Source organism: Suricata suricatta, chromosome 6, assembly GCF_006229205.1.
Source record: "Suricata suricatta isolate VVHF042 chromosome 6, meerkat_22Aug2017_6uvM2_HiC, whole genome shotgun sequence".
In the NCBI taxonomy this organism is placed as follows: Eukaryota; Metazoa; Chordata; class Mammalia; order Carnivora; family Herpestidae; genus Suricata; species Suricata suricatta.
The window spans coordinates 98,733,409-98,759,211 of record NC_043705.1 but is presented as its reverse complement, the minus strand read 5'-3'; the positions used below and the strand labels follow the sequence as shown (position 1 = coordinate 98,759,211).

General features: G+C 37.7%; 2 protein-coding genes across 2 annotated transcripts; both read right to left on the bottom strand.

The window, feature by feature from the left end:
• Nucleotides 1-1,417: 1,417 nt before the first annotated feature.
• On the bottom strand, nucleotides 1,418-8,003 carry ZBED8 (zinc finger BED-type containing 8). Its single transcript, XM_029941399.1, has 2 exons — nucleotides 7,618-8,003; nucleotides 1,418-3,855 (listed from the first exon to the last, which is right to left on the bottom strand). Exon 2 carries the CDS (start codon nucleotides 3,804-3,806, stop codon nucleotides 2,022-2,024), a length of 1,785 nt encoding a protein of 594 aa, XP_029797259.1. The 5' UTR covers nucleotides 3,807-3,855; nucleotides 7,618-8,003; the 3' UTR covers nucleotides 1,418-2,021.
• Nucleotides 8,004-9,591: 1,588 nt separating this feature from the next.
• SLU7 (SLU7 homolog, splicing factor) lies at nucleotides 9,592-25,637 on the bottom strand. Its single transcript, XM_029942913.1, has 16 exons — nucleotides 25,529-25,637; nucleotides 23,679-23,864; nucleotides 21,978-22,131; nucleotides 21,552-21,632; nucleotides 21,090-21,254; nucleotides 20,181-20,249; nucleotides 16,155-16,202; nucleotides 15,839-15,970; nucleotides 15,492-15,589; nucleotides 15,249-15,316; nucleotides 14,976-15,115; nucleotides 13,933-14,094; nucleotides 12,315-12,419; nucleotides 12,086-12,157; nucleotides 11,645-11,761; nucleotides 9,592-11,105 (listed from the first exon to the last, which is right to left on the bottom strand). Exons 2-16 carry the CDS (start codon nucleotides 23,846-23,848, stop codon nucleotides 10,926-10,928), a joined length of 1,761 nt encoding a protein of 586 aa, XP_029798773.1. The 5' UTR covers nucleotides 23,849-23,864; nucleotides 25,529-25,637; the 3' UTR covers nucleotides 9,592-10,925.
• Between the last annotated feature and the right edge of the window lie 166 nt (nucleotides 25,638-25,803).

Here is a 25,803-nt window from a genome sequence, read left to right as displayed (position 1 = left end):
TTCTTCCCACTCCTCTTGATGCTAGATTATACTAGATAAAAATTAGGATTTATATTTTCTAACTATGTTTTTAGATGGAAGGTATGCATTTGTTTATTGATAAAAGTATTTGATGGATGGTGATGAAGTTGAGTTTTGTGTAGAAAATACAAACTTTAATTTGCAGGTGGCACATAAATTAGATGCCATTCCCCTTCAGGATTTTTTCTCCCAACTTTTCACTATTATAAAAATGTTGTAACTATCTGCCTTATAAATAAAACTTTTGAATATCCCCAATTCTTCCTAGGAGGTAAATTCCCAGAGGGAAAAAAAATCCCCAAAGGGCTATTAATAATCAAAAAGGGAACTAAAATTAATACTATCATAATAAAAAATTGAGAATAGCCAGGGAGATGAACATTTTATAAATTCAATAAGTATCTATTATCTAGAGGAGTCAACATATACCTTCTAAAGCTGATAAATCGGGGAGTCTGTATGGCTCAGTTGGGTAAGCATCTCTTAATTTGGGGTCAGGTCATGATCTCCTGGTTCATGAGATGGAGCCCTGAGCAGAGCCTGCTCGGGATTCTCTCTCTTCCCCTCTCTCTGCCTCCCCCTATGTGTGCTCTCTCTCTCTCTCTCTCTCTCTCTCAAAATAAATAAATAAACTTACAAAAAATAAAGCTGATAAATCAAAACTGGCATATGTTGGGGCACCTGGCTGCCTCAGTTAGTGGAGCACATGACTCTTGGTCTCGGGGTTGTGAGTTTGAGCCTCATGTTGAGGGTAGAGTTTACTTACTTAAAAAAAAAGAAAACAAAACATAGAACTGGCATATGTATTTGGTGTAAACATATTACTTAGACAGAAAGGTGGAACCACAAAAAGTTAATGCAGAGATGGTTATGGTAATCAGGCAGGCAAGAAACTGTGGCTTTTTATTATAGGACTCATTTTTTAGCAACTACTTTGAAAAGATAATAAAGTTTTGAAATAAAAATGTAAATTTATTAAAATTAAAAAGCATATTTTACCAAATTATTATCCAGAAGTATATTAACTTAAATTCCCACAGGAAATTTTTTGATGGCCCTGAATTACTACAGTGATTTCATATCAATTTATTTATTATTTATATTCTGGTCCATTCAGAAGTTTTGAACTGTTAGAACAATATACATAGCATAAGATAAAAAATAAGTGAGAAAACCTGGGGTAAAGGAAAAATAAGATGAGGCCAGAGATCCAAAGAATCCATCAGAACCATTTAGAAAGCTGGGTAAGAATGAAGGCCCTTGAGCTTATCACAGACCTGCTAATTATCACAGACCCACTAAATCAAAATCTCTAGGGTTAGGCTTTGATATCTTTTTTTTAGCAGGCTCAATGACTTGGCGTCCTGATGTAATTGAAAAGAAGACAAAGAGTGACTAATAGGATATTAGGATATTTATTAATGTCATGATATTTAGAGCATGGGAGCTAGAGAAACGGACATTGTAAGACCAACTCCAAAGAAAACATTTAGAAGTAAATCTTACGTAAACAAGAATCATCCCTTCTCCCACTATAACATTTCATAATCCTCTTCTGATCCCATTAACCTGACCATAACAACACTCACAGAGATGAAAGACTGCTCAGTCTCTCATTTGGTTCTTCAACCTTTACTCTTAAGATGAAGAGGCATGTTCTGGGAGATCTTCTCTTTTCTCTGGCTCCATTCCTAGCCTAGCGTACCATTTAGCTGGATAGTCTAGTGCTTTGAGTCATTATGTATTACATGGACGGGTTAAACCGATACTTAGAAGAATTCTATGGATCAACTAGGCAGTGGTACTTAGTCTTCACTGCTACTTGTGTTCTTATTCTCAGAACATTTTCACACGCCTTATGTTAAAGTGAGAAGTTAAACACGCTGCACTGTTTCATGGGATTTGGTATACAATATAATATAAAGGAAACAGAATTGTAGTTTAATTTTACAATGAAATTAAGAATATATTAAAAATTATACATTAAAAAATGTATCACCTTACAGTGACTTCTGCTGCAGCTGTAGCTTTTGTTCAATGATGTCTGAGAAACGAGGAACTTTTTTTGAAATAGCCACACGGATGTCATCATTCACATTAAAGCAGCTTCTGGACTTTGTCTTAAAATGTAAAAGTGATGAAAATCCCAACTCGCACAGGTATGTAGTTGCAAATGGTACAAGGATTTGCAAAGCTGTCTTGGCCAGGCTTGGAAACACTGTGAACTGAGCACACCAGAAATCCTCAAGCTTCATGGTCTCAAATTCCATGAGGATTTGGCCACTAGCTCGTAATTCGGCAAGATCAGTTTTCATCAAGTAACCGTCATCAACAAAATCCAGATTAAAAAGAAATGGATCCAGTATCCATTTACTTGCCTCATCAAGATCTCCAACAGAAAAATATCCATGGAAGAAGGCGCTCAACTGTTGCAGATGCAGGGTTATTTCCGCTCCAATGCTAGCTGCTTCATTATCTGCAACAATTATTTCTTCAAGGAAAGGAAAGTTGGTAAAATTTCTTTTCTCAATTCGCTTTAGCCAAAATGAAAATTTTCTAACAAAAGCAGATAACTTTTCTCTAGCTGATACTGTGTTCATCCCAGTCCTTTGCATAGATGCACTAAGTTCATTTAGGTGTTTGAATAAATCTGCAAGGTATGCTAAGTGAACTTTAAACTCTTTATTTTCAAAGCCATCAACTAAATTACTGCTTTGGTGGTGAAGGAACTGATTTATTTCTTCATACATTTCAAAAATATGAGTAAGTATTTGACCTCGGGAAAGCCACCTCATTTCAGTATGGAAAAGAAGGACACTATACTCTATTCCAATTTCTTCAAAAAAAGCCTGAAAGAGGCGATGATTTGGAGCTCGTCCTTTGATGAAATTTATTACCCTCACCACAGTAAACAGAGCATCTCTTAGTTTTGTAGGCAAGGTCTTTTTGACAAGTTCATGAGGATTCAACAAGCAATGTGTGATCACGATATGAGGTACCTCTTTTTTCACACAAGCAACAAATTCCGAATTTTCTCCTAGCATGGAAGAGACACCATCAGTACAAATGGAGCCGCATACATCAAGTGCTATCTTATGCTTCAGAAAGAAGTCTCTGAAGAGATTGAACACATCTTTTCCTTTCATTGTTAACTGCAAAGGTTCACAGAACAGAAATTCTTCTATGATCTCTCTTTCTTTTATGTATCGTACAAATGCCATTAGCTGACTGCAGTCATCCATGTCAGTTGTCTCAGCAAGCTGAACGCCCACTTTAAGGGGACTGGCTTTGATGTCTTCTAGAACTTGTTGTAAGATATCCTGGCTCATTTCATCAATTCTAGAATGGATAACATCATCTGATAAAGGTACCTGCTGAAGCTTCTTTTGTGCATCTGGTCCCAAAACTATTTGTGCTATTTCCAACGCACAAGGTTTCACTAATTTTTCAGCTATTGTATGAGGATTCTTCTCCTTGGCACATAAATATGCAAACTGATATGATGCTTGTAACAAGGCATCCTCATGAGATGCAACTCCAAATGCTCTCAAGGTTTCATTCCTTTCAGATGGTGTTGGCATATGTTTCAGGCTATTGAGATCATGCCCACCTACACCACCATGCTGTCTGTTAAAATGGTCAGACAATTTTGATGGTCTGAGGTCAGCATTTGAAAATACCGAGTTACACAATACACACTGTGGGCGTTGAGTTCCATCAACCTCCGTTGTACAGGTGAACCAGTAACGAACATAGTCATCATCCCATTTGCGCTTCTTGGACATGGCACCCCGAAATTCTCAGGTAGTATTCCAGAGATGCTGCAGAATTTTGCTTTGGGAGTAAAATATAACCCACACATTAAAAATCAGTGGCTAACCGAATTATTATTAAAAAATTTTTTGTGGTTTTAATTTTTTATTAAGACAGAGAGAAACAGAGCATGAATGGGGCAGGGGCAGAGAGAGAGGCAGACATAGATTCTGAAGCAGGCTCCAGGCTCTGAGCTGTCAGCACAGAACCTGACACAGGACTTGAACCCACAAACCGTGAGATCATGACCTTAGCCGAAGTTGGACACTCAACCGACTGAGCCACCCAGGAGTCCCCTATGGCTAACTGAATTAAAACAAAGCCACATCTCATGCCATCCTGTCATGTGTACAATGTCAAGAAATATTCTGTAACAGGTCAGTTCCATGTACACCATGACAGCATGGCAGTCCAACTTAAAGCTATCAGCTCACAGCTAGTACGCTGGAATAAATGACTTACCAGCAAGTTACGTATGGGAGATTTGGACTTATGTAAGTTGTGAATACCCATAAATCTTCTATTGGTAAACCGCAGTTATGGCTTAATTTGTTCTCAATGATGTAGGTTCCAAACAAATCTGGTACATTTTGTATTCCCTGAAAGGGCATCTCACTACCACTCCCTCCTTTCATTCTATGCCAAAGACATATGACACCAGCAGTTGTGAACAGGATATAGAGAAGGGAATTATTCACTAAATGCTCTAAGGGCATATTTTGACATAGTGACTAGTTCTTTTTAGTAAAGATTAAACAGGTCTGTAAAACTATTTGATGCTTGAGTGGCTTTGACTCCAACTTAAGCAGAGAATTTCAAATGAGTCTGATTAAGCTGCCTTTGACACAAAGTAGGATACAGATTTGGCTCAGAGCTTCCTTGCTTCTAAAGTGTAACACGCTACCAGTCCATGATTCATATTGTCCATGCACAAAAGCAAAACAAGTTGCTTAGGAGAAAGAGAACTATTCTTTTTTTTTTTTTTAGGTCTTTATTTTCTTTTTGAGAGAGAGAGACAGAGAGTGAGCTGGGGAGGAGCAGAGAGAGAGGGAGACACAGAATTGGAATCAGGCTCCAGACTCTGAGCTGTCAGCACAGAGCCCAACGTGGGGCTCAAACCCACGGACTGTGAGATCATGACCTGAGCTGAAGTCAGACGCTTAACCGACTGAGCCACCCAGGTGCCCCGAAACATAACTATTCTTGTTACTGAGACTTCAGAAACATGTCTCACAAAAGGACACCCTTAGTTACAATAGGAATTTCATGACGCTTTTTCACAGCACTACCCATTAGTAAAAGTAGTCAAGAAAGAAGCTGAAACAATGGAATGAAAATAAGCAGTATTTCCAAGATTAAGATTTGTTTCAGTCTGAGGACAAGGATTAGAAAGTAGTGGTTTCTCATTTAGTCAATGGAGAAACCAGCAAAGTCTTTTGTTAACATGCAGATTCATGGCCTCATCCCCAGAAATTCTGATTTTCTAGCTCTACAGTAGGGGTCCGGAATCTATTCCACATAAACATTTTGGATAATTCTTACAAATAGTAACTAGAACAGTAATCTTTAGTAAGAGATGCTCATCACCATCACTGGGAACCCCTCTGAAATTATATATCTCCAGGAATACTTTAGAATAAATCATCTGCTACAGAAGGACAAAAGACTCTGAGTCTTGGGGAATCTGGCTGGCTCAGTTGGTATTGATCTCGGGGTTGTGAGACTAAGCCCCATGTTGGCCTTAAATATTACTTAAAAAAGAAAAGACTATAAATCTTGTCCTGGCGATTCTAATAATATCCTACTGAATAGTCAGATTTAGAGGAATAAAGACAAATCCTTTGGGCCAACCCCTATCTTGCACATATTCTAAGTTGCTAAGTAAATAGTCTAAATGCTTTAATAGGCATTTAAGTTTCTGAGTTGGTAACAACCTCCAAAGAAAGTCGAAGGACCTAAAAAGAAAGCCAGGCCTTTTCTCTTTTTCTCCCTCCTTAGCAATAAGCAAAGGTATAACCCACAGATAGGTGCAAATATACCTTAGAAAATAGTTCTGGGGTGCCTGGGTGGCTCAGTCGGTGATTTCAGCTCAGGTCATGATCCTAGGAGTGTGGGATCAAGCCCTGCATCGAATTCCAAACTGAGCATGGAGCCTGTTTAAGATTTTCTTTTTCTTTCTCTCTCCCCTCCTCTGCTACTGTCCCCATTCATCCACTCTATCAATAAAATAATAAAATAAATATATAAAAAAGAAAATAGTTTTATCTCCCAGATAAACAAGTGACCCTCTAAGTTTCCAAAGTCCTACAGAACAGAATGTGGCTGAAATAACTTAACAGGGACACATTTAAATCCAAATGCCCACTTTGGCCATAAAAAAAACCTCACAATAAGCCAAGAAAATAATTTAAAACACTAAATTTCTAGTGGCTGTGCCACAATTAACTAGCTTTAAAATATACTTCTACGTAAACTAATAAGGTGACATGTCATATAGCTGTTTGTTATGAGTCAATTAAAAATAGGATCAATCAGTAAAGACGATTTGAAGTTTAAAGGTTGATTTTAAGCTTGCTTTTTTCAAGTGATGAAGACTAGAGGATCAACTCTATTTAAAATCTCTCCTAATTGATAATAAATTTAGGACATCAGCATAAAAATGCTTATCTTTCTGTATTCTCATGTGTATATTTACCACGTGTTTTAAGGGCCCCAGGAAGTGAATGAAAAAGCTTTGCTTCTGTCTACTACATGCTACTCATGTTTTAATTGAAAATGTACCTGTTTTGAACAAAAGAATTTCTAGAAAAATTCATTTGCAGCATGCCTTCCCATCCCCTTCAAAAAGCGAGAATGGGTAGCAGGAATGTTCAAGATCCTTAAAAAGGAATTTACTGCCCAAGGGGCTTTCTTGTGTTTTAGAACCTCACAATTTTTATTTTCTCCTCTGTGGTATTTAGTAATCACAATATCCTAAAATATGTAAACATTAAAACAGCAACATCATAGTAAGAAATTATTGTTCATTTAAAACAATAGGTGTGAAAATGGTCTGCTTGTGTGGAAAAGAACGTACTCATTTATTGGAGATACAGACTCACAGGTTTTCTTGTGAAATAATAAGACGTCTGGGATTTCCTTTGAAATACCCTACTTCAGCACACACACACACACGCACACGCACACAGTGGGGTAGAGACAGAAGATGTAAGATTGGCGCTTAATAATGGGTTCACATCATTACACTATTCGCACTATTTTTATGTTATGTGGAGAATTTTACAAAATAGTAAAATAAACAAAAAAGCATTATCTTATTAAGATAGATGTAATTCATTTTTTAGAATGATTCTTTTGAGAGTTTGGGAGTCATATCAAGATGCACAATGAAAGATGTGATATAACAAAGTAAAACTGTTTTTCCAAGTTTTTGAAGTATAAGGGTAGATATGCAAAGTTAAAAGTGAGCATTCATATAACAGAAATCTTCGGGAAATGCTAAAATATATATCTCGGCAGGGACAACACCCAAGTGCAATTGTAAGCCTAAAACTCCAAACCCGACTCAACTTCTCTCTAGCCGTCGCCCATGCCAGTCCAAGGGAGCGGCGGGTGTCCGGGCGACGGGATTCATCAGTACACTCTGCCCGGAGAAACGGGACAGAAATATAGTAGCTGAGCAAACGCTCCGGAGGCAAACGCCTAGGCTCCTGGCTTTGTCACCTGGAGGCTGGGTCCCTTCCAAGCCTGCATTCCTCAAGTGGGGATGACAATAGTACCTACCTTACAGGGCTGTTGGGAGCTTTAATGATTAAGCATGCATGTAAAGCACCCGCAGCTCGTAACTGGTAGGACCTGTTGGTGCATTATTAAGGACGGTGCGCTTGGGAAGCGGCCCGGGCGAGCTACGCGCGCCGGGGGCGAGGAAAGAAGACGCCGCTCGGTCTCCACCCGCCTGTCTCCAAGCCTGGGCGATGCTCGGGCTTCTTTCGGGAGCCCGGCTCCGGCTCCGGTCGCTCTCCGCTAGGGCTGGGGTCCAGCCTGTGGGCGCCGGAACCGGTCAGGGCGGCGGCTCTTGCGGACGGTCCAGTCCCCGCGCAGGAACCTGCGGGGCGCGGTGAGACAGAAGCGTCCGCAGCGACCTCCACCCCTGCGGCGCCAGGGTTCCATCCGGGTTCTCCTTGTGGCTTCCCGCCCGCAGACAGAGCGAGGTGTCTCCCCACACGCAGGCGCATTTAGCCACGGCGGAGGGCTCGGCTGGCCTGAGTAGGGAGCATGCGCCTTGGCCCTCTCCTTTTATTATTTTTTTCCTTTTAATTGTGTACGTGGAGCGTGTGTGTGTGTGTGTGTGTGCCCGCTCCTTTTATTATTTTTTTCCTTTTAATTGTGTACGTGGAGCGGGTGTGTGTGTGTGTGTGCCAGAGAGGATGAATGTGTGTGTGTGTGTGTGTGCGCGTGTGTGTGTGTGTGCCAGAGAGGATGAATGTGTGTGTGTGTGTGTGTGTGTGTGTGTGTTTGCCAGAGAGGATGAATGTAGAATCTAAGGAATGGAAGGTATGGTAAAGTCCACATAGTTCTTCAGAGCGTTAAATTTTGTGTGTGTCAGGCTTTGGATTTGGATTGTAACTCTCCAATAATTAGCATTTTCTATGTGTGATCACGGGGATAAGGAAGGAAGCTTCATGTACTCCCAGATTAAACATCCAGGCAAATGGGAGTCTGTACATTCCATTAAGATACTCCCCGTGGAGATGAGCTTCTAGAGCATGTGTCTTCTCGCCCATGCAGGTCACCCCTTCCCATAAATTAGAACATGTGGATGAATTTCCTCAGAATCATTCATTTTAGAGGAAAGATCTTCAATTTTATCTAAAATTCGTTTCAACAGGTACTAAAGATAGAAATCCATATTAGATTTTTAGAGGAGAAATTCCAGAGTAGAAACTAAAAGACTGCTTAAACTCCAATATAGACCTCCTTTCCTATTTGGGGGGCGGATTTCCTTTCAGAATCATTACAAACTTGGTGAAAGAACAATTTAATCATCTTTCTATAGTCTGTCTTGTTAAAAGCATCCCACAGGGCTGGGGATAGGGATAGTATCAGAGAATGTGGGATAGATGCATCATTTTCAGGTGTTCAGGGTGAACTGAAGCCTGCTTGAGGTTTCTGGCACAGAAGAGATTACAAAAGACCAGTCTTTCTGGTCCAGAAAGCAAGGCCTTAAATACTACAGAGAGGAGTAAGCTTTAGAGTCAGTAGGTACTTGGTTTTATGTACTGGCCCTAACACTTTTACTTATGAGGCCCTGGTAAGTAAAGCTACCTAGAAAAGCAAGCTACCTAGACCTATTAAGCCCATGGGCTTAGTGTAAAATAGGGGGATTATCCATTACTCCATGAAATTTTTTTGCAGAGAGAATATATAAAAATTACATACATAGTCCCAGCACTCAACAGGCAGCTGTTATTGAGAGTAAATCAAAGTTCACATAATGAATCATGTTCCAGGTGTGACCTTTTTACCAAAACGAAGTAAAAATTAAGAAATGAGTTTGGATATTATAGAATTCTTCCTAAAATCAGTAAATTAGTTTCCACAAGAGGGAACAGAGACCTTGAAAAGTCAGGTGACACATTTTTTGACTTAAAAATATCCTGAAATTTTCTAATTCAAAATCAAAAAGGCTAAGCCCTCTGCCAGTCCCATAAACTACTTTTCTGCCAAATATTTGAAATAATGCTACAAACCACTCAGTTAAGTTTTCTAATTATATATCTTTATTACCAAAAGATAAATAAAATACAAAATAGGCAGTCACTTTGTTGAACCACTTCATGTTAAGGTAGGAGTATGAACACATAAGTCATTGACTTTCTAGAAATGGGTAAGAATTAGCTCTATTTACATTGCTGTTTTAATTTCATACTAGTCTGAATCTACATCTTATATTAGAATACTTGACAATTTGATTGTTACGCTCTTACAGCACTATTTCTGAGATGGTAACTTAAAGCCGTATCCTAATCAGTTTTGGTGAGCTGTTAAAAAGCCAGTGTACTTATGTCAGGGGTTTGAAACAAGCCATTTTTATTGACCCCGCTCTGTCAGTATTATCTTCATCATGTTCTTAGAAGAGGCCTGAGGATCATGGTGGCCTCAGTTATTAATAGCCCCATGAGCTATCCTTATTAATTCTTTGAAGAAACCTTCAACTTCAGGTTTTGCTTTTTGCATATTTTACAGACACCTGCGCGCTATAAAGATTAGGTATAATGGAAATTCTACAATCTTTTAAAATTTAATATTCATGATTTTTACATAAAGGCAATCACAATTAAAACAACAAATGGTATCACAAACCGTATTTTCTATGATAGAGGAAAGGATTTCTGTGTCTAAAGGCTCATGTCTAGAATGGTAAAAGACCATTCCAACATTGGCTCAAAGATGACAAAATATTATTTTTCTGCTTTTCTGGGTGTAAGGTACAAGGAAATATTTTAAAAATTGAAATTTATAACCAAGTAGAAAGAATTATTACTATAGAGACCGACATGGGGGATAAAGTTATTCATATGTTCTACAGGTTTCCTTTCAGTAACCCAAAGCCTAGAGTAATTTTTTTTAGTTTCAGACCAGGGAAACCTTAGAAGGCAAAATAAATGATTCTCAAATAACTACAATTATAGTTACTAATAATTTGAAAAAAAGGAAACCCTGATTTTGGGAAAGTAATTAATCTGCCTTCAAAATGCATGCTAACTAGATAAAGGGCCATATGAACTGTGGAAATGAAATTTAAGCCTTAATAAATGTTGAGTAGAAGACATTCTTGTTAGGTAGAGAGCTAAGGCCTCTTTCCACATCACCTAATATAAAATTGGAAATAAACTCTTAATATTCACTTAATATAATTCCTCTTTATCTGTTTCTTCAGTGTGCAAAAAAATCAATTTACTAAGAGACTTCTGGAAGCTTTATTAAAGTCAGGCAGCAAAAAGTATAGTCAAGGGGTTTTCTACCTACATATACAGATACAAAAGAATGTATCTATGTGTCTATCTTGGGTGATTGTCTATAACTTGTTACTACTGTCCAAGGAAGGAGGCCATGGGGTCATCTGGCCTCTGACGTTTCATTCTATAGGCCTCCATTTCCTCTTCAGTAGGTTCCCGAGTTTCATAAATGCTATTGTAAGGCCGCTTCCTCTCATCAATCTGCATGATCTCCTTGACGTGCAGAAGGCGGGCTTCCTCTGCATTCAGTGCCTACAGTGAAAGAAAAAACCGTGCGTACCACCAATAGTAGCAGAGTACCAAAAGACCCCACTAAATGTAAATTGCTGTATCAAAAACCTAGATGATCTTAAAGAGCTTGAGAGCGCGTCTACTGTCAAGCTACTAGTCACTATTTGGCTGATACAATATGTTCACAGAGCATAAACATTTTCCCAGATTTTCAATGTTGAAAATATTTTACTTAATAACAAAGATTCAATGAGATTCATTTTGCTAACATAAGTCCACGACTGATGCTTCTGGTGGAAACTACAATTCTGACTTTTCCCAAGGACTTGCTAATACTTAAAATTTTAGAGCTAGAAGGTAATTCTTTCTGTACAAATGTCAATAACTCTAAAATAACAGCTTTATAAAGCTCATTTCTTCTGTACATAGGTGATATTTATCACACATTCCAAGAAGCAGGCAATACTCATTTTTAAAATGAGCTTGGAGGTAGGACTAGATAACTTCTTAAGGTTGCTACAAATAAAGAATACTGTCATCATTCTGGCTTCACAAAGTACCTTTTTCAATTTTTCATGTTTCTTTTCTTCATCATCACTATCTGAACTGCTCTTTCGATGCTTCTTTTTCTTCTTCTTTTTCTTCTTTTTATCTTCTTTTAGTTTTTCCTGATGCATCTGATAGAGAGGATTGAAATATAGGGTTATTAATGCAAAAACATTAAGTTCTGGTGCAAATTTTAAAATCTGCCCTCTAACACTTAAAATTTTTGGACATATGGGGTGTTGGGTGGCTCTGTTGCTTAAGTGTCCAACTTCAGCTCAGATCATGATCTCACGGTTCATGAATTCAAGCCCCGCATCAGGCTCTCTGCTGTCATCGTGAGGTCCGCTTCGGATCCTCTGTCCCCCTCTCTCTGGCCCTCTGCCCTGTGCATGCGTACACTCTCTAAAAAATAAATAAACGTTAAAAAAATTCAGAACAAATGATTATAGACTTACCTCCATGAGGGTCTGAGGTTTTTTCATAGATTCTTCTCCAGTTAAATCATTTATAACACATTCCTCTGAATTCTGTAGGAAAAATATAGTCGTTTGACTTGAGTATCATGGTTACTGACGACTGAATAAAAAGTTAAACGTTGAAACATGAGAAATATGTTTCATACACATTCTGACTTAAGAGCTTTTGCTGTTTTACACTTGCAGGAACTAGAGGCCAAGTACTTACAGCAGTCTCCTTTCCAGCTTCTCCAGTGCAATAGGAATACTTGAAAAACGAGTGACAGCATTTGTATCCCCATCGGCCTTCTTTCCAGTAAGATCCCCAGATGTGCTGCAGAGAGAGTCGTTACTTACAAAGGAACCTGAAACTAGGGACTCTCATATACTGTTGACACGAGCATAAAATAATACAGTCCTTTAAAAGGTTAATTTGGGAGGAAAATTATGGGGATTCCAGGGCTAATAGGGAGAGGGTGGCTTGCTCTCAAGTGTGAGAGCAGGCATTAAATTATAATGGCCTTACATTCTATTCCCAAAACTTTAAAAGAAAAAAAAATGAGGATATCTGACTTCTCTTTAAAAATTTAGAAGGACTGGGAAATTCTGGGCCCCCATTCCCACTTGGCAAGAACTGGCTGTTGCTGACCAGTGGATACCCCTTTTAGACAGGATTTGTGTTCTCTAGTACAATTTGCCTGACTCACTTCACTCATATATGATTTAATGGCCTGGCTCCTATAGGTAGTCCTGTTTTGATCCAACTTAGAGAGACAACTGTAGTTTGGGTACTTCAAGAGTATAGCAAGTAACATGTTTTATGATGTGATGCAGTATGATTTACAATGTATCACTTATGTTCTTGTCAAAATATTTAATTAAGCCCTTAGATCTGAATTTGTTTATAGGAAATATAGAGGACAGAGGAATAACTTGTATGATGTCACCAGTCAAAACAGAATGTGAGACAGTTTACAAAATAACTGGCCTAATCTGTTTAAGCAGAGGGAGATAGAGAAAGAGAGACATAACAACCCAAATAACTTTGGATTCTGACTCAAAACAAAAACAAAAGAAAAAACAAACCACCTATTTAAAGCCATTTTTGTGTATATTTTGGTAATGTGATTAAGAATTACAGATTAGGGGCACCTGGGTGGCTCAGTCAATTGAATGACCAGCTTCAGCTCAGGTTATGATCTCACAATTTGTGGGTTCGGACCCCGCGTCAGGCTCTGTGCTAATAGCTAGCTCAAAGCCTGGAGCCTGTCTTCAGATTCTGTGTCTCCCTCTCTCTCTGACCCTCTCCTGCTCACGCTGTCTCTCTCTGTCTCTTAAAAATAAATAAAAAACATTAACAAAAAAGTAAAAAAATAATTACAGATTAGATAATATCAAGGAGCTCATGTTAATTTTCTAAAGTGTGATAATGTAGGGGAATATCCTTAATCTTAGGAGATACATGATATAGTGTCTATGGGTGAAATATCATAATATCTGTATTTTTAAGTGTTTTAGTAAAAAACACCCACAAATATATATATGAGCTTGCGTGCATGCGTATAACATCAGCATGCATACCCCCCTCCCTCTGCCCAGGCAAAGCATATATGGCAACATAAAAAAAACTTCTGACTCTAGGTGGTGGGTATATATGGGTGAACACAATAGCATTCTTTTATATTTTTATATTTTTGGAAAAATTCCATAAAACAAAATTAAGATGTAAAAAAAGAAAAAACAAAACCCGAGCATCACAATGATTTGGTAATGAAGCTATACTAAGAAAATAAAACTCAGAGAATAATGCTAACAAGGACACCAAATGGTTCTAGTTAAACACATACTGTGTGATTGTGGATCTTCACATCCTCCTCATACTTAGAGCAAGCGACAGCCCTCTCCTGTCCTTTGATGACTGTCCCATGTCTTGAGTACTCCACATAGTCTTCAGTCTGAGCTAGAAGCAATTCAGCTGGAGGGGTATCCAAGTGTTCTTGGCCACCATACTGAAGGAACATTGAACATTATTATTAAATACATTTTACAGAAAGGTTTGCATTCAAATATCTATTGATGAGTTTATTTACAATTGGAAATGTTAAAGGGATATTCTTTATGGGCTCTGTTATATAAAATAAAGTGAAAAAGAAAAAGCCACAGAATTTTTATAGGAAAATAAAAGATGTCTGAGTTGCTACTTATGTGCTGAATGTGGCAGATTATCAAATGGCCATCAATTCCTCTTAATCTTGTACGCATGCCCATGTGCCACATGACTTTGCTACTCTTCCCCTCAACAGATAGTCTGTTGTTTCTCCATCTTTTGAATCTGGTCCTGGCCATGTTACTTGTTCAGGCCTGTGAGAAACTGGCAAATGTGATGCAAGGAAAGGCCTGGAAAGCACTTGTGCAGTGGGGCATACTTTTGTTGCTAGTATCCCAAGAATGCCACATGAAGCTGAACTCGCCTACCAAAGGAGGACAGCCCCCCTGGGGCAGACATGAGCTGTTCCGGATGAGGGCTGTTAGCACAATTAGCCCTGCTAACTGCTAGAGACCAGAATGAGGCCATTCTAGATCATCTAGCTTCAGATGGGCAGGCCCAGACCAGGAGACCCAGCTGACATACGAAATCATCAAAAATAACAAGTGTTTCTTTTAAACTGCTATGTTTTTCTAGAGCTTTTTTTTTCCCCTGCAAAAGCTTCCTGATACAGCTATACTGATAATGTATGCACCTGATTAAGTCAATGTGAGGACAGGACTGTTCCTAACAAATTAAAAGGGACTTTGTGTGAACTGTATTCCAAATGTAAATTGAATGATTATTAATTTGTCATTTCTCTTTAATGAACATTCTTTTTTTAAGAATTTTGGTCAAAATTACCTTTTCCAGGATGCTTTCTTTCTGCTGTTCTTTAAAGTCTTCTTTTTTGACTTTGAAGGACTTGTACAACAGCTCTAGTTTTGTAGGATCGGCCTGCAGATGCACCTCAGATCCCTTGTCATAGGCTTCCCAAGCAAACACTACAAGCATCAAAGACATCTTAATGACTTGTCAGCTATGTCTATTGCATGCTTCTTGAAAACAAACGCTTAAAAATCCCCCAAGTTTCTTCTGAGCTTATATACAATACCTTGCCTTAGAGCAAACACTTACGCTGTGTCTGGGCCATTGAAATGGTATCCCCTGTGTATCTAACGAAGTTATCCCCTGCATAGCTCACTCTGTAAACACAAATTTAAAAAACCAATTGTTTCAGAAATTGCTTTCTTTAAGGAAAATTCATTCTCTTCTGACCCAGATGATGTTCATTTTAACTCAGATACAGTTTTATGATTAAAAACTCTCCCCCCACCCCCGCCCTACCTTGAAATCTGTACAATTTAACGTGATACTTACTCATCTGGATTCTTTCCTGCATTGGCATAGGGATTCTCTCTCATCGCTCTAGTTTTGGGATCATAGTAAGCAGAATTTGGATCTAAATTCCGCAAATACTAGAAAGGAAAAATGGTTTAAGACTGCATTAATGCTTACTTCTGTCACAAAAGATTTCAGCAGCCTAGGCAGAAGAGTCAGTCATGACCAATTGTGTGTATGCACTTCTGGGGTACAGAAGAGAAAAAACAGAATGATACCTAATCTTGGAATGACTGACTATATTACCCATATATTGTCCAGATACCAGATGAGTAGACACAATTTGGGGTGGGAGAACAAATATTTTTTGAATGTGCAAGGCTTACTTTCGCAATATCTTCTCGAATCCTGAGATTCCGGACAGTAATTCGCCTCTTAGAGTCAAAGTTCTGGCCAGGCATGTCAATATCATCTGCATATTTATCTTCATCCTCATCTTCACTATTATGATCTTTTTCCTGAAGGAAGGGGAAAGAGGGAGAAACAAATTATAAGAAAAAAAAGAGCAGCATCTAGTTCTTGCATTCCTTTAATCAAACTCTTATTCACATATTCCTTAAAGCTATTATTATTAGTTACTGTTATTAGCCATCAGAAGTTGAAAAATTTAGTGTATACCCAGACAAGGCAAATATTTATTACCGTTTGAGAATTTGGTTCCTCTTCTCCCCACTGGTGTTTTGGAGAATTCTGCATTATGCAAGAAGAAAAATAATTTGTAATTTTATTCCACTGAATCTACTGATTCACACTTTATTTTACTATTTTTTTTAATGTTTATTGAGTTTTGTGAGAGACAGAGAAAGAGTGAGCGATCAAGCGAGCACGAGCAGGGTAGAGAGAGAGAGAGGGAGACACAGAATCCAAAGCAGGCTCCAAGCTCCAAGTTGTCAGCACAGAGCAGGGCTCAAATTCATGAAATGTGAGATCATGACCTCAGCCAAAGTTGGATGCTTCACCAACTGAGCCACCCAGGCGAACCTATTGTTTCACACATTAAATACATAGGTAAAATGTAACTTTAACCGATCGAATTCTATTTCTCATTGTAATGAACACATAAGTTCTGAATACAAGTATGTAAAATTATACAAGTATAATTTTACCAGACTGTCTACAAAGCCAGTAAATTTCTAGAGAATTTTCAATGATATAGGATTATATATTACTTACAAAGGTAAGAAGAACATCAAGATAACCAATGTAATCAATATCTATTCATTTCTTATATGTTAACCTTTAGACATACCATTTTTGCTAAACCTTACTAGTTTTCTATCAAGTCATGTTATAGGATCATGTAATAAGTATCTTTAGAGGCAAAACAGCTTTTGTAAAATTTAGGTAATGAAAGAATCTACTCAAATGACACCATATTGTAATTTAAGGAGAATCTGGGGTCCTTGGCAAAAAGATACTCTTTCTTCACTAGTAATTGGTCAGGATTTTTCTCTAATTCCACAAAGTGCCTATACCAAAGTAGTCAGTATTTTATCATGTCCCTTTAAAAAGCTTCAAAGGTTAAAAAGAGTATCTTATGGCATTAGTGGGAGAATATGGAAATATACGTGTGTGTGAATCTATCTACCTATCTATCCATTCTCCCTATATAAATAGAATGATAGAGATAGATACACATACAATAGATCAGTGAGAGTATACATTTGTGCAGCTTTCCTGAATGGTAGCTGAGTGATATGACATCAAAATATTAAATAAAAATACTTAGTGTCAACAACTGCACATTAAGGAATTTATTCGAAGAGAATACATCAATTATATAGTAAAGAGATATGGACAAGAATGTGATTTATAGTGTTGTATATAGTATCAAAAATTTGGGAAAAAAATCAAATTAATAATTGACAATTGGGTATATACATTACTGCAATTAGTGAACACTGAACACCCATTAAAGGTGATTCTATCTGGGACACCTGGGTGACTCAGGTCAGTTAGGCGTCTAACTCTTAGTTTCAGCTGAGGTCATGATCTCATGGTTGTTAAGATCAAGCCTCATGTCTAACTCCACACTGGGTGTGGAGCCTGCTTAGGATTCTCTCTCCCTCTTTCTCTGCCCCTCCCCTACTCATGCTTGTGCTCTCAAAAAAAAAAAAAAAAAAGATGATTCTATTCAATTTGCTTAAAGGAGTCACAAGAAAAATAAAAGAGATTATGGGGGGTGAGGTTTTGAGATAGGGTGGATGGAGGCAAGGATGGGAGACTTTTTACTGCATATCTTCTGAAACTGCTTTGAGTTTTGAACCATGTGAATTTATATAAAAATAAGTAGGTCTATATTTAATTACACAAAAAACATCATCTCATTGTTCCTATTGTTTAACTGAAAGAGGTGATAATTAAGTATGCAAAGATAAAATCCACATAAAAAACAAGTTGTATTATCATTACATACGTATATTGATATACAGGGGGAGGTGGAATGGGACCTAGAAAGGCCTGCTTCAAAATGTTTATACTTAACATAGGAGATACTGATTTTCTTCCTTATAGTTTTTCTAAAATGTTTTCAATGCATATGTGTTACTTTCAGAATCAGACATTATTTTAATAAGGATTTCATTTTTTAAGTAATTTCTACACCCAACATGGGGTTTGAACTCACAAGCCCGAGATAAAGAGTTGCAAGCTCTAATGACTGAGGCAGTCAGACACCCCATTTATATGTGTTCTTTTTAAGTTTTTTCATTTATTTTTATTTATTTTAGAGAAAAAGGGAGAGTGAGAGGGGGAGAGGGGCAGAGAGAGAATCTTAAGCAGGCTTCATACTCAGTGTGGAGTGTGGAGCCCAGTGTGGGGCTTGATCCCACAACCCTGGGATCATGACCTATGCTGAAATCAAGAGTCGGACACTCAACCAACTGAGCCACCTAGGCGACCATTTTTTTCCTTTTATAAAAATATATATTTTTAGGTTTATTTATTTTGAGAGAGAGAGAAAATAGAGTGTGCACATGCAGGGGATGGTCAGAGAGAAAGAGGAAGAGAAAGAATGCCGAGTCCTGACATGGGACTTGGTCTCATGATCTGTGAGATGACCTGAACCAAAATCAAGAGTTGGATGCTTAACTGACTAAGCCATCCAGGGGCCCCTGTTTTTTAAAAATAATTTTTTTTAGAGTGCCTACCTACAAGTTGCCAGGTCAACAAAAAAATTTATAATGCTGTACAGAAAGTTCTATCTCTATAGTAGACTATTCTACTATATGTAGTTAATAGTAATATCCAAGTACTGAAGTGGGCAAAAATCATCAGTTCCCTGTATACATTTAAGTATGCTTACTGGGGAAATAAAATTATACTAGATTCACAATAAACAACAGAAAATACACTGAACAAGAGAAACAGCCTGTTTTCCTTTTTCCAGAGTTGGTGGTAACAACAGTTACCAATTACCAAGTATTTACTTACTATGTGATATGAATGCTAAACCTCCTGATGGGTACATGTTATCTCTATTTGAGAGATGACAAACTGAGGCTCAGAAAAGTAAATTAATTTTTCTATGATCACCTAGCTAGCCAAGGGCAGAGCTGGATTTTAGCATTTATCCATTAACCTGGGCTGTAAGCCTGCCTGCTAAGTGGCCTCAGGGACTGCACACTTAGTGCTTACTTAGGTCTGTTTCTGATTCATACTTGTGAAGAATCCCTTTTAGGAATTTAAACTCAAAAAAAAAAAAAAAAAAGGAATTTAAACTCCAAATGTTTAGTTTATTATTTACGTGTGCCATAAATTTGTTAAAAAGAAAACTTTTAATAAGCACAAAATATATTAACTATTAAGTTGTCATGAATAAAAAATTGGCTATATCTTTTTACTATAAATTTTTTTTACTCAGCTATCAAATTATAGTCATTATGGAAAATGTAGAAAATACTAGTAAAAAAACCAAAAATTTACTAATTCTACATTGAATAAGAATTAGTATTCTGATCTTTTTTCCTACGTGGTATTACAGTATTTTTTCATGTGTTATTCAAATTTAAGTGGTATCCACTGTTGTTACAAAGTAGTGACAAGCGATTTTAAGAGCTATGTCCCATTGATTCATGCAGATGTGGGGCAGTTTACTTTACCAATTCCCATTCCTGTTTAAGCTATTTCAATTTCTTGCTATCTTAAAAAGTGCTACAATAAATATATTTGCATATGATTTTTTTCTGATTACTAGAAAATTCTTTAGGATGGAAGGATCTACTAATTTAATTTCAGAAAATGTATATACATATTTTATGGCAACATTCTTTCCAAAATGATTGTGTCAAGGCATATTCCCGTGAATGGTATAAAAGTGCCAGTATTAAACTTTCCTCTGAATATTACTTCTCTGTTTCTAAAACCTTGGTTTTGTTTTTTTTATGTTTATGTTGTTTTTGCAAGAGACAGAGAAAGTGAGCAGGGGAGGGACAGAGAGAGAGGGAGCCAGAGGATCTGAAGCCTGATAGCCGGATGCAGGGCTTGAACCATGAGCCGTGAGATCATGACCAGAGCCAAAGCTGGATGCTTAACTGGCTGAGCCACTCAGCGGCCCCCTCCCCGCTATAATCTTTTCTAATTGGAGACATAAAATGAATTCTTGTCTCAATTTTCATTTTTTGTTTACTAAAAGTTTGAATTTTTTTACTGATCATTTTTATTACTTACAGCCTGTTCCACTAATTTCCCTGAGGCTAATTCTTCTTGGAGTTTCTGGGCTTTCAGTGTTCGTTTTGCCTAATAAAAAAGGAAACACTTGAAATTAACTTTACAACATTCAAATGAACATTTAGTGTTTTTATATTTAAAATCAATAAATTTATTGTGTTCAGAAAGGTCACTAAACAAAGTCATCTCTATGAGATTTCTTGTAGCGCCAGATCAGGAGTTTGTACCTCCAGTTTGAACCAGGCGTTAATGTAAACTGAGCCAAACAGCACCGATGACTAAACTGCAGAGCACAAGCTCTGTCCAGAAGGGGCAACTGTCACCTGACTCCAGGTGACTGTTGCCAGGTAGACCCAGGATTAACATATCATTGTCCAAGAATAGATGAAACTTACATTATACGAAATCCCATGATTTTTAAATGTAAACACTACTTAAAAAAAAGAAGCAGTGTGACTATGGACTTTAAGGAATGGGGATGAGTAGGTAAAACCATAACAGAAAAAAAACTGAAGTTAAATTAAAATAAAATTCAATTTTCTGAAATGAGTTATCCTATTCCCCTCTCACCTCTCTCAAATGCTATGTGAGACAACTGTAAAAACAGGTCCATGGGCAAGATGCAGTGGGGCTGGGGATAAGAGTTTATAACCTTAAAAAGCCAAAAGCTTTAGATACTAATCTATTCTCATGCTTCCAGTATCTTCTGCAACCTCAGAAAGCTAAAAACAATATACGAATCAAATAAGAAGGCACTGCTGCCAGTAGGGCTAGCCCACTTTATCTGCATTGTTCCATTAGGCCCTACTACTACTATTATAAACATGCCACCATTTGTATATCACATCAGTGATAACTGCAAAATGTACATTCTTTAAGGAGTGTAGGAAAGAAGGAAACTTTGCTCACCAGGTCGACTTTGGCGTATTCTTCTACAATTTTCATGTGTTCCTCTGGATTGTAGCCATTCCACCGGTCCCTCTTCCCATCATAGTCAAATGTCAGCTGGGGCTGGACATGCTCATCCGGAGCGATATTAGTACCTGTAAATTTGGCTCCAACTCGCCTGGGTCTCTGTGAAATAGAATAAAGTCACATCTTTTCCTCAGTTCCTGTAACCTAGAGGAAAATTTCAGATGACTTTTACAAAGGGAGCATACACACACCAGTGGAGCTTATGGGCTGCTCAGTTATCAGTTATTCTCCCAGCAGTAAATTTTGATGGTGCTAATCTAATTTCACTCAAATTAATTCTTTATTTAATTTGTGTCAAAATTTAGGTAATTTTAGGAAAACAGAATTAGCTATCTGACAAGGAAAAATGAAAGGGACTCTCTGATAAGTTTCTCAAATTCTCAAAGGTAAGTTTACCTCAAAGCAGTCTTTCTTTTTGTGTGTCATGGCCCCACAGTTTTCACATGCTCCTTTGCGGTACTTAGTAGTTATAGAATTCTATAAATAGATATAAAGAAAAACAAAACATCCTAATTATCTGAATAAATTAGAAATAATGTTGGCTCTCACTACTGTACTATCTAATGAAGTGATTTACTAATTAAAAGAAAAACTACTTAGAGACTCCATACTTTATAAATGAGAAAATTTAAGTGCTTTAGCAACATATTAAAACTTATCAAAGAAAACACAGACTAAAATAGTATGTTTTGTTAATTTTAATTCCAGGTAAACAATTGTATAATCTGTTTCAATTTAATGTAGTATTCAAGGTTCTTATATTAAGTTCTTGAAATAAAATCTTCATTTCCAAAAGGATATATATAAAAGTTGTCCACATACCTCTTTTACACCCCTCTTGTACCACTCTCCGGATGAGCTGTATTGCTTCTGTTTCTCTGGTTGTGGTCTCTGGTGCTTTAAAGTAGGTCTTTTTGATGGATCAATATACCATGGCACTGAAGAAATATACTGAGGTATATGAGGATTGATGTCTCTGTAATTGAAAAAAAATTTTTTTTTCAAAAATTTTTTAATGTTTGTAATTGATTTTTGAGAGACAGAGAGAGACAGCGGAAGCAGGGGAGGGTCAGAGAGAGAGGGAGACACAGAATCCGAAGACAGGGTCCAGGCTCTGAGCTAGCTGTCAGCACAGAGCCCAACACGGGGCTCGAACCCACCAACCGTGAGATCATGACCTGAGCCGAAGTCAGATGCTTAACCGACTGAGCCACCCAGGCACCCCAAGCGTCGGACTCTTGATTTTGGTTCAGGTCATGATCTCACACACGGTTCATGAGATCGAGCCCTACAAAGGGCTTTGCGCTGACAACGTGGAGCTTGCTTGAGATTCTCTTCTCTCTCTGTCCCTTCCCACTCATGCTCACTCATACTCTCTCAAAAATAAATTAAAAAAAATTAAAAAAAGTAGAAAGTTTGAAAATAATTGATATTATAATTACAAAGATAACCTTTATAGACTCTAATTCCAGAGATAATGCAGTAGGAGAGACAGGGATGAGAATATGCTTGATTATCTCTATAATACAGCAAAAAATAAATTAAAAATAAGCAAAGTAATTAATAATTTATTTTAGAGTGAAAATATTTCCTATATAGAAACTAAGAATAGTGATAGAACTGAAGTGGGGAGATAGATATGGAAGACAGGGATGTATGTTAGTAAACGTATCTTATAAAAGAGTAAGAAGCTAGCTAATAATGTCTAGAATTGATTAAAACAATGATATAGGTACTTTTTAAAAAAAAGATGTCACCTTCTTTTTTTTTTTTTTTTAACATTTATTATTATTTTTGAGAGAGAGAGCAGGAGTGGGGCAGAGTCAGAGAGAGACACAGAATATGAAGCAGGCTCCAGGCTCTGAGCTGTCAGTACAGATCCCTACATGGGGCTTGAACTCACAACCTGTGAGATCATACCTGAGCCAAATTTGGATGCTTAACCGACTGAGACACCCAGGCGCCCCAATATAGGTACATTATTTAGAGATGTGGAGGTATCAACAGGAAAAACTCAAAGTAGAAAGATGTGGAAGTAGTCACTTTTGCAGAGCTGGAACAGGGAGTGGGAAGGGTTGAAAAGGATGACTGCTGTTCATTTTAAGTCCTCCAATATTTTTTTATTACTAAACCATACATATATGAATTTGATAAAATAATAAAAACAAAAAGAATGTAAATGGTAAAGATCATTTCCTGTCAAAGCAGAGGATGAGCAATTACTAAACTATGTGGACATAAATTTGAATTTTTAAAAAATGTTTATTTATTTACTTTGAGAGAGAGAGTGAGCACATGCACATGTGCATAAGGGAAAGACAGAGACGGAGAAGGAGAGAGAGAATCCCAAGCATGCTCTATGTGGTCAGTGCAGAGCTGGACATGGTGCTTGATCTCACAAACCTTGAGACCATGACCTGAATGGAAACTAGAAGTTGGACGCTTAACCAACTGAGCCACCTAGGCACCCCATGAATCTGAATTCTGAATGAACAGATCATGCAAAAAAAAGAAAGAACTTACTTTCCTTCCTCATCAACTTCTGCAGGAGCATTACCCAATTTTCGCTGTTCTTCTAATTCCTTCTTCTTTCTCCAGTCCTCTCTAGTCATCTTCTTTGGTTCCTCCAGACTCATTTCTTTGGACCCCGACAGGGGGGCTGCATTAACTGCATCTACAGCTGCAGCCGACATGGTTATTTGGACCCTTCTATGAAAAGAATGAAATATGTATTAGTATAAACTAGGCCTTCATGAGCTCATCAGTTAAACTATTAGAAGTACATCCTAAAAACACATACTATAGTCTGGCTTATATATTTCATAAGTTCTTATAGTATCTGTAAGGGAAGCATCTCTTTCCCCTCCACAAAGTCTCTATGTAACATTTGCTGTTCCTCCCTTAACTCTAATTTATAAACGCAGAGAAACATAAAGACATGTACTTAAAATTTCATTAGACTCTTTCATTAACATTTCTGAATTTCTCTTATATGTCTCAAACTTTTCTAGCACATTAACCCTACACGACTAAACAATGTCCTGTCTGTTTTCCTTAAAGAGGAAATGCCTTAAGAATTATCTATATTCATTAATTCTATTTTCTCTCCTCCACTTCCCTCCTCAGTCACTCTAATTTAGCTTCCATCCCCTACCTCTCTGAAAAGTTACTACTAAGTGATTAATGATCAATGTACTAAAACCACTATACATTTTTCAGTTCTGTTCCTTCCCTTGTTGAAATATTCTTATCCCTTGGCCTAACACTATACTCTTCTGTTTTTTCTTGACTCTCTCTTGCTGCTTCTGTCTCCTTTGCAGGTTCATCTAGTTCTGCCTAGTTATTAATTTTGGATTCTACACGGCTGAGTCCTAGTGTCTCTTTCATCACTCTGGACTCCATCATAGACTAGGTCATCTATTCCTAAGGCAATAGCCACAATATATCACTGTTGGCTCTCCAACTTACTTCTCTCCAGATCTTTTATCTGAGCTTCATATACAGATATTCCAATTGCTAACTTCAAAGCATCTTCCCTTAGAGGTTTTAGTGATACCTAAACTCAACAAATCTTAATTGAAATTCATGATGTCCTCCATGAAATCTCATCTCCATTCATTGTTTCCTCTCTTAATGAAAAATACCACTCATCCCTTTAAGTATGTGTTCCAGCTAATCTCCACATCTATTTCATCACTAAGTATTGCTATTTTCGCCTTCTGAATAGCATTCAAATTTATCTACTTCTCTCTATTCTCAATGCTACTGTTTCAGTGTAAGTTATTATTTTTCCTTTTTTATTGGTCTTCTGTCACTCTCTCCAGTCAGTTCTCCACACTGTATTGTTTTTTTCAAAATACATATTTAATCATATCACGTTCTACTACACATGCTTAAAACCCTTCAATGAGGCATTGTCCAAGAGAAATATAATGCCAGACTCATACATCATTTTAAGTATTCCAGTAGTCATAGTAAAACTGTTAAAAAAAAAAAAGAGCAGTTTCTCCTAACATAAGAGAATAAAACAAGTCTTTAAAATCTGACACATTTTGTAAAGTGTTCAGACTAACCATATTTCAAGAGCTCAAGAGCCACAAGTACCTAATAGCTAGACAGTGAAGATCCAACAACATCCGATAATTCTTACTCTAAAAACCAGTGATGACGCACTCCTGATTTGGCTGGGTACAAGTACAGTGTCTAAAGCCTAGGACGGTGGCTTCTTTCTCGGTCCCCAATCCCCGTTCCCTCCTCGACCTGGCATTCATCACTTCCTAAGGATATATATAAGAATTAGGAGCCTTCGGCCTATTTTCCAGAGTTTTCTAGCTTCACTTCTTCCCGATCCCCATATTCCCACATTTACTCACCCAGTCCGGCCACAGAGGACCCCACGGGCTTCCGACAGAGGCTAAGGCCATCCGACAATGTTTACTTCCTGTTGTTCCGCCCTCTCCCGGCAGCCACTTCGGTAGTTTCCGGACGAACGATAACATGCGCACCAACATCTTGGGGAGGGGAGGAGGAAACTCAGGCGCCCACGCGACGTTGTTATCGCGAGATCTCGAGTGCTGCTTTTTTTTTTTTTTTTTTCTCCCGCCGGGACTGTGAAAGGGATTAGTTTTTGCTGCTGAATTCCTGTTCC

Excerpts from the sequence above, each read along its gene's own strand:
- ZBED8 (XM_029941399.1), bottom strand. The coding sequence starts at position 3,806 with ATGTCCAAGAAGCGCAAATGGGATGATGACTATGTTCGTTACTGGTTC.
- SLU7 (XM_029942913.1), bottom strand. The coding sequence starts at position 23,848 with ATGTCGGCTGCAGCTGTAGATGCAGTTAATGCAGCCCCCCTGTCGGGG. Across the intron at positions 16,203-20,180 it reads GGAAATTAGTGGAACAGGCT|AATTCTCCAAAACACCAGTG; the intron begins GTAAGTAATAAA and ends TGCATAATGCAG. Across the intron at positions 15,971-16,154 it reads AGGAACCAAATTCTCAAACG|GAAAAAGATCATAATAGTGA; the intron begins GTAATAAATATT and ends CCCTTCCTTCAG.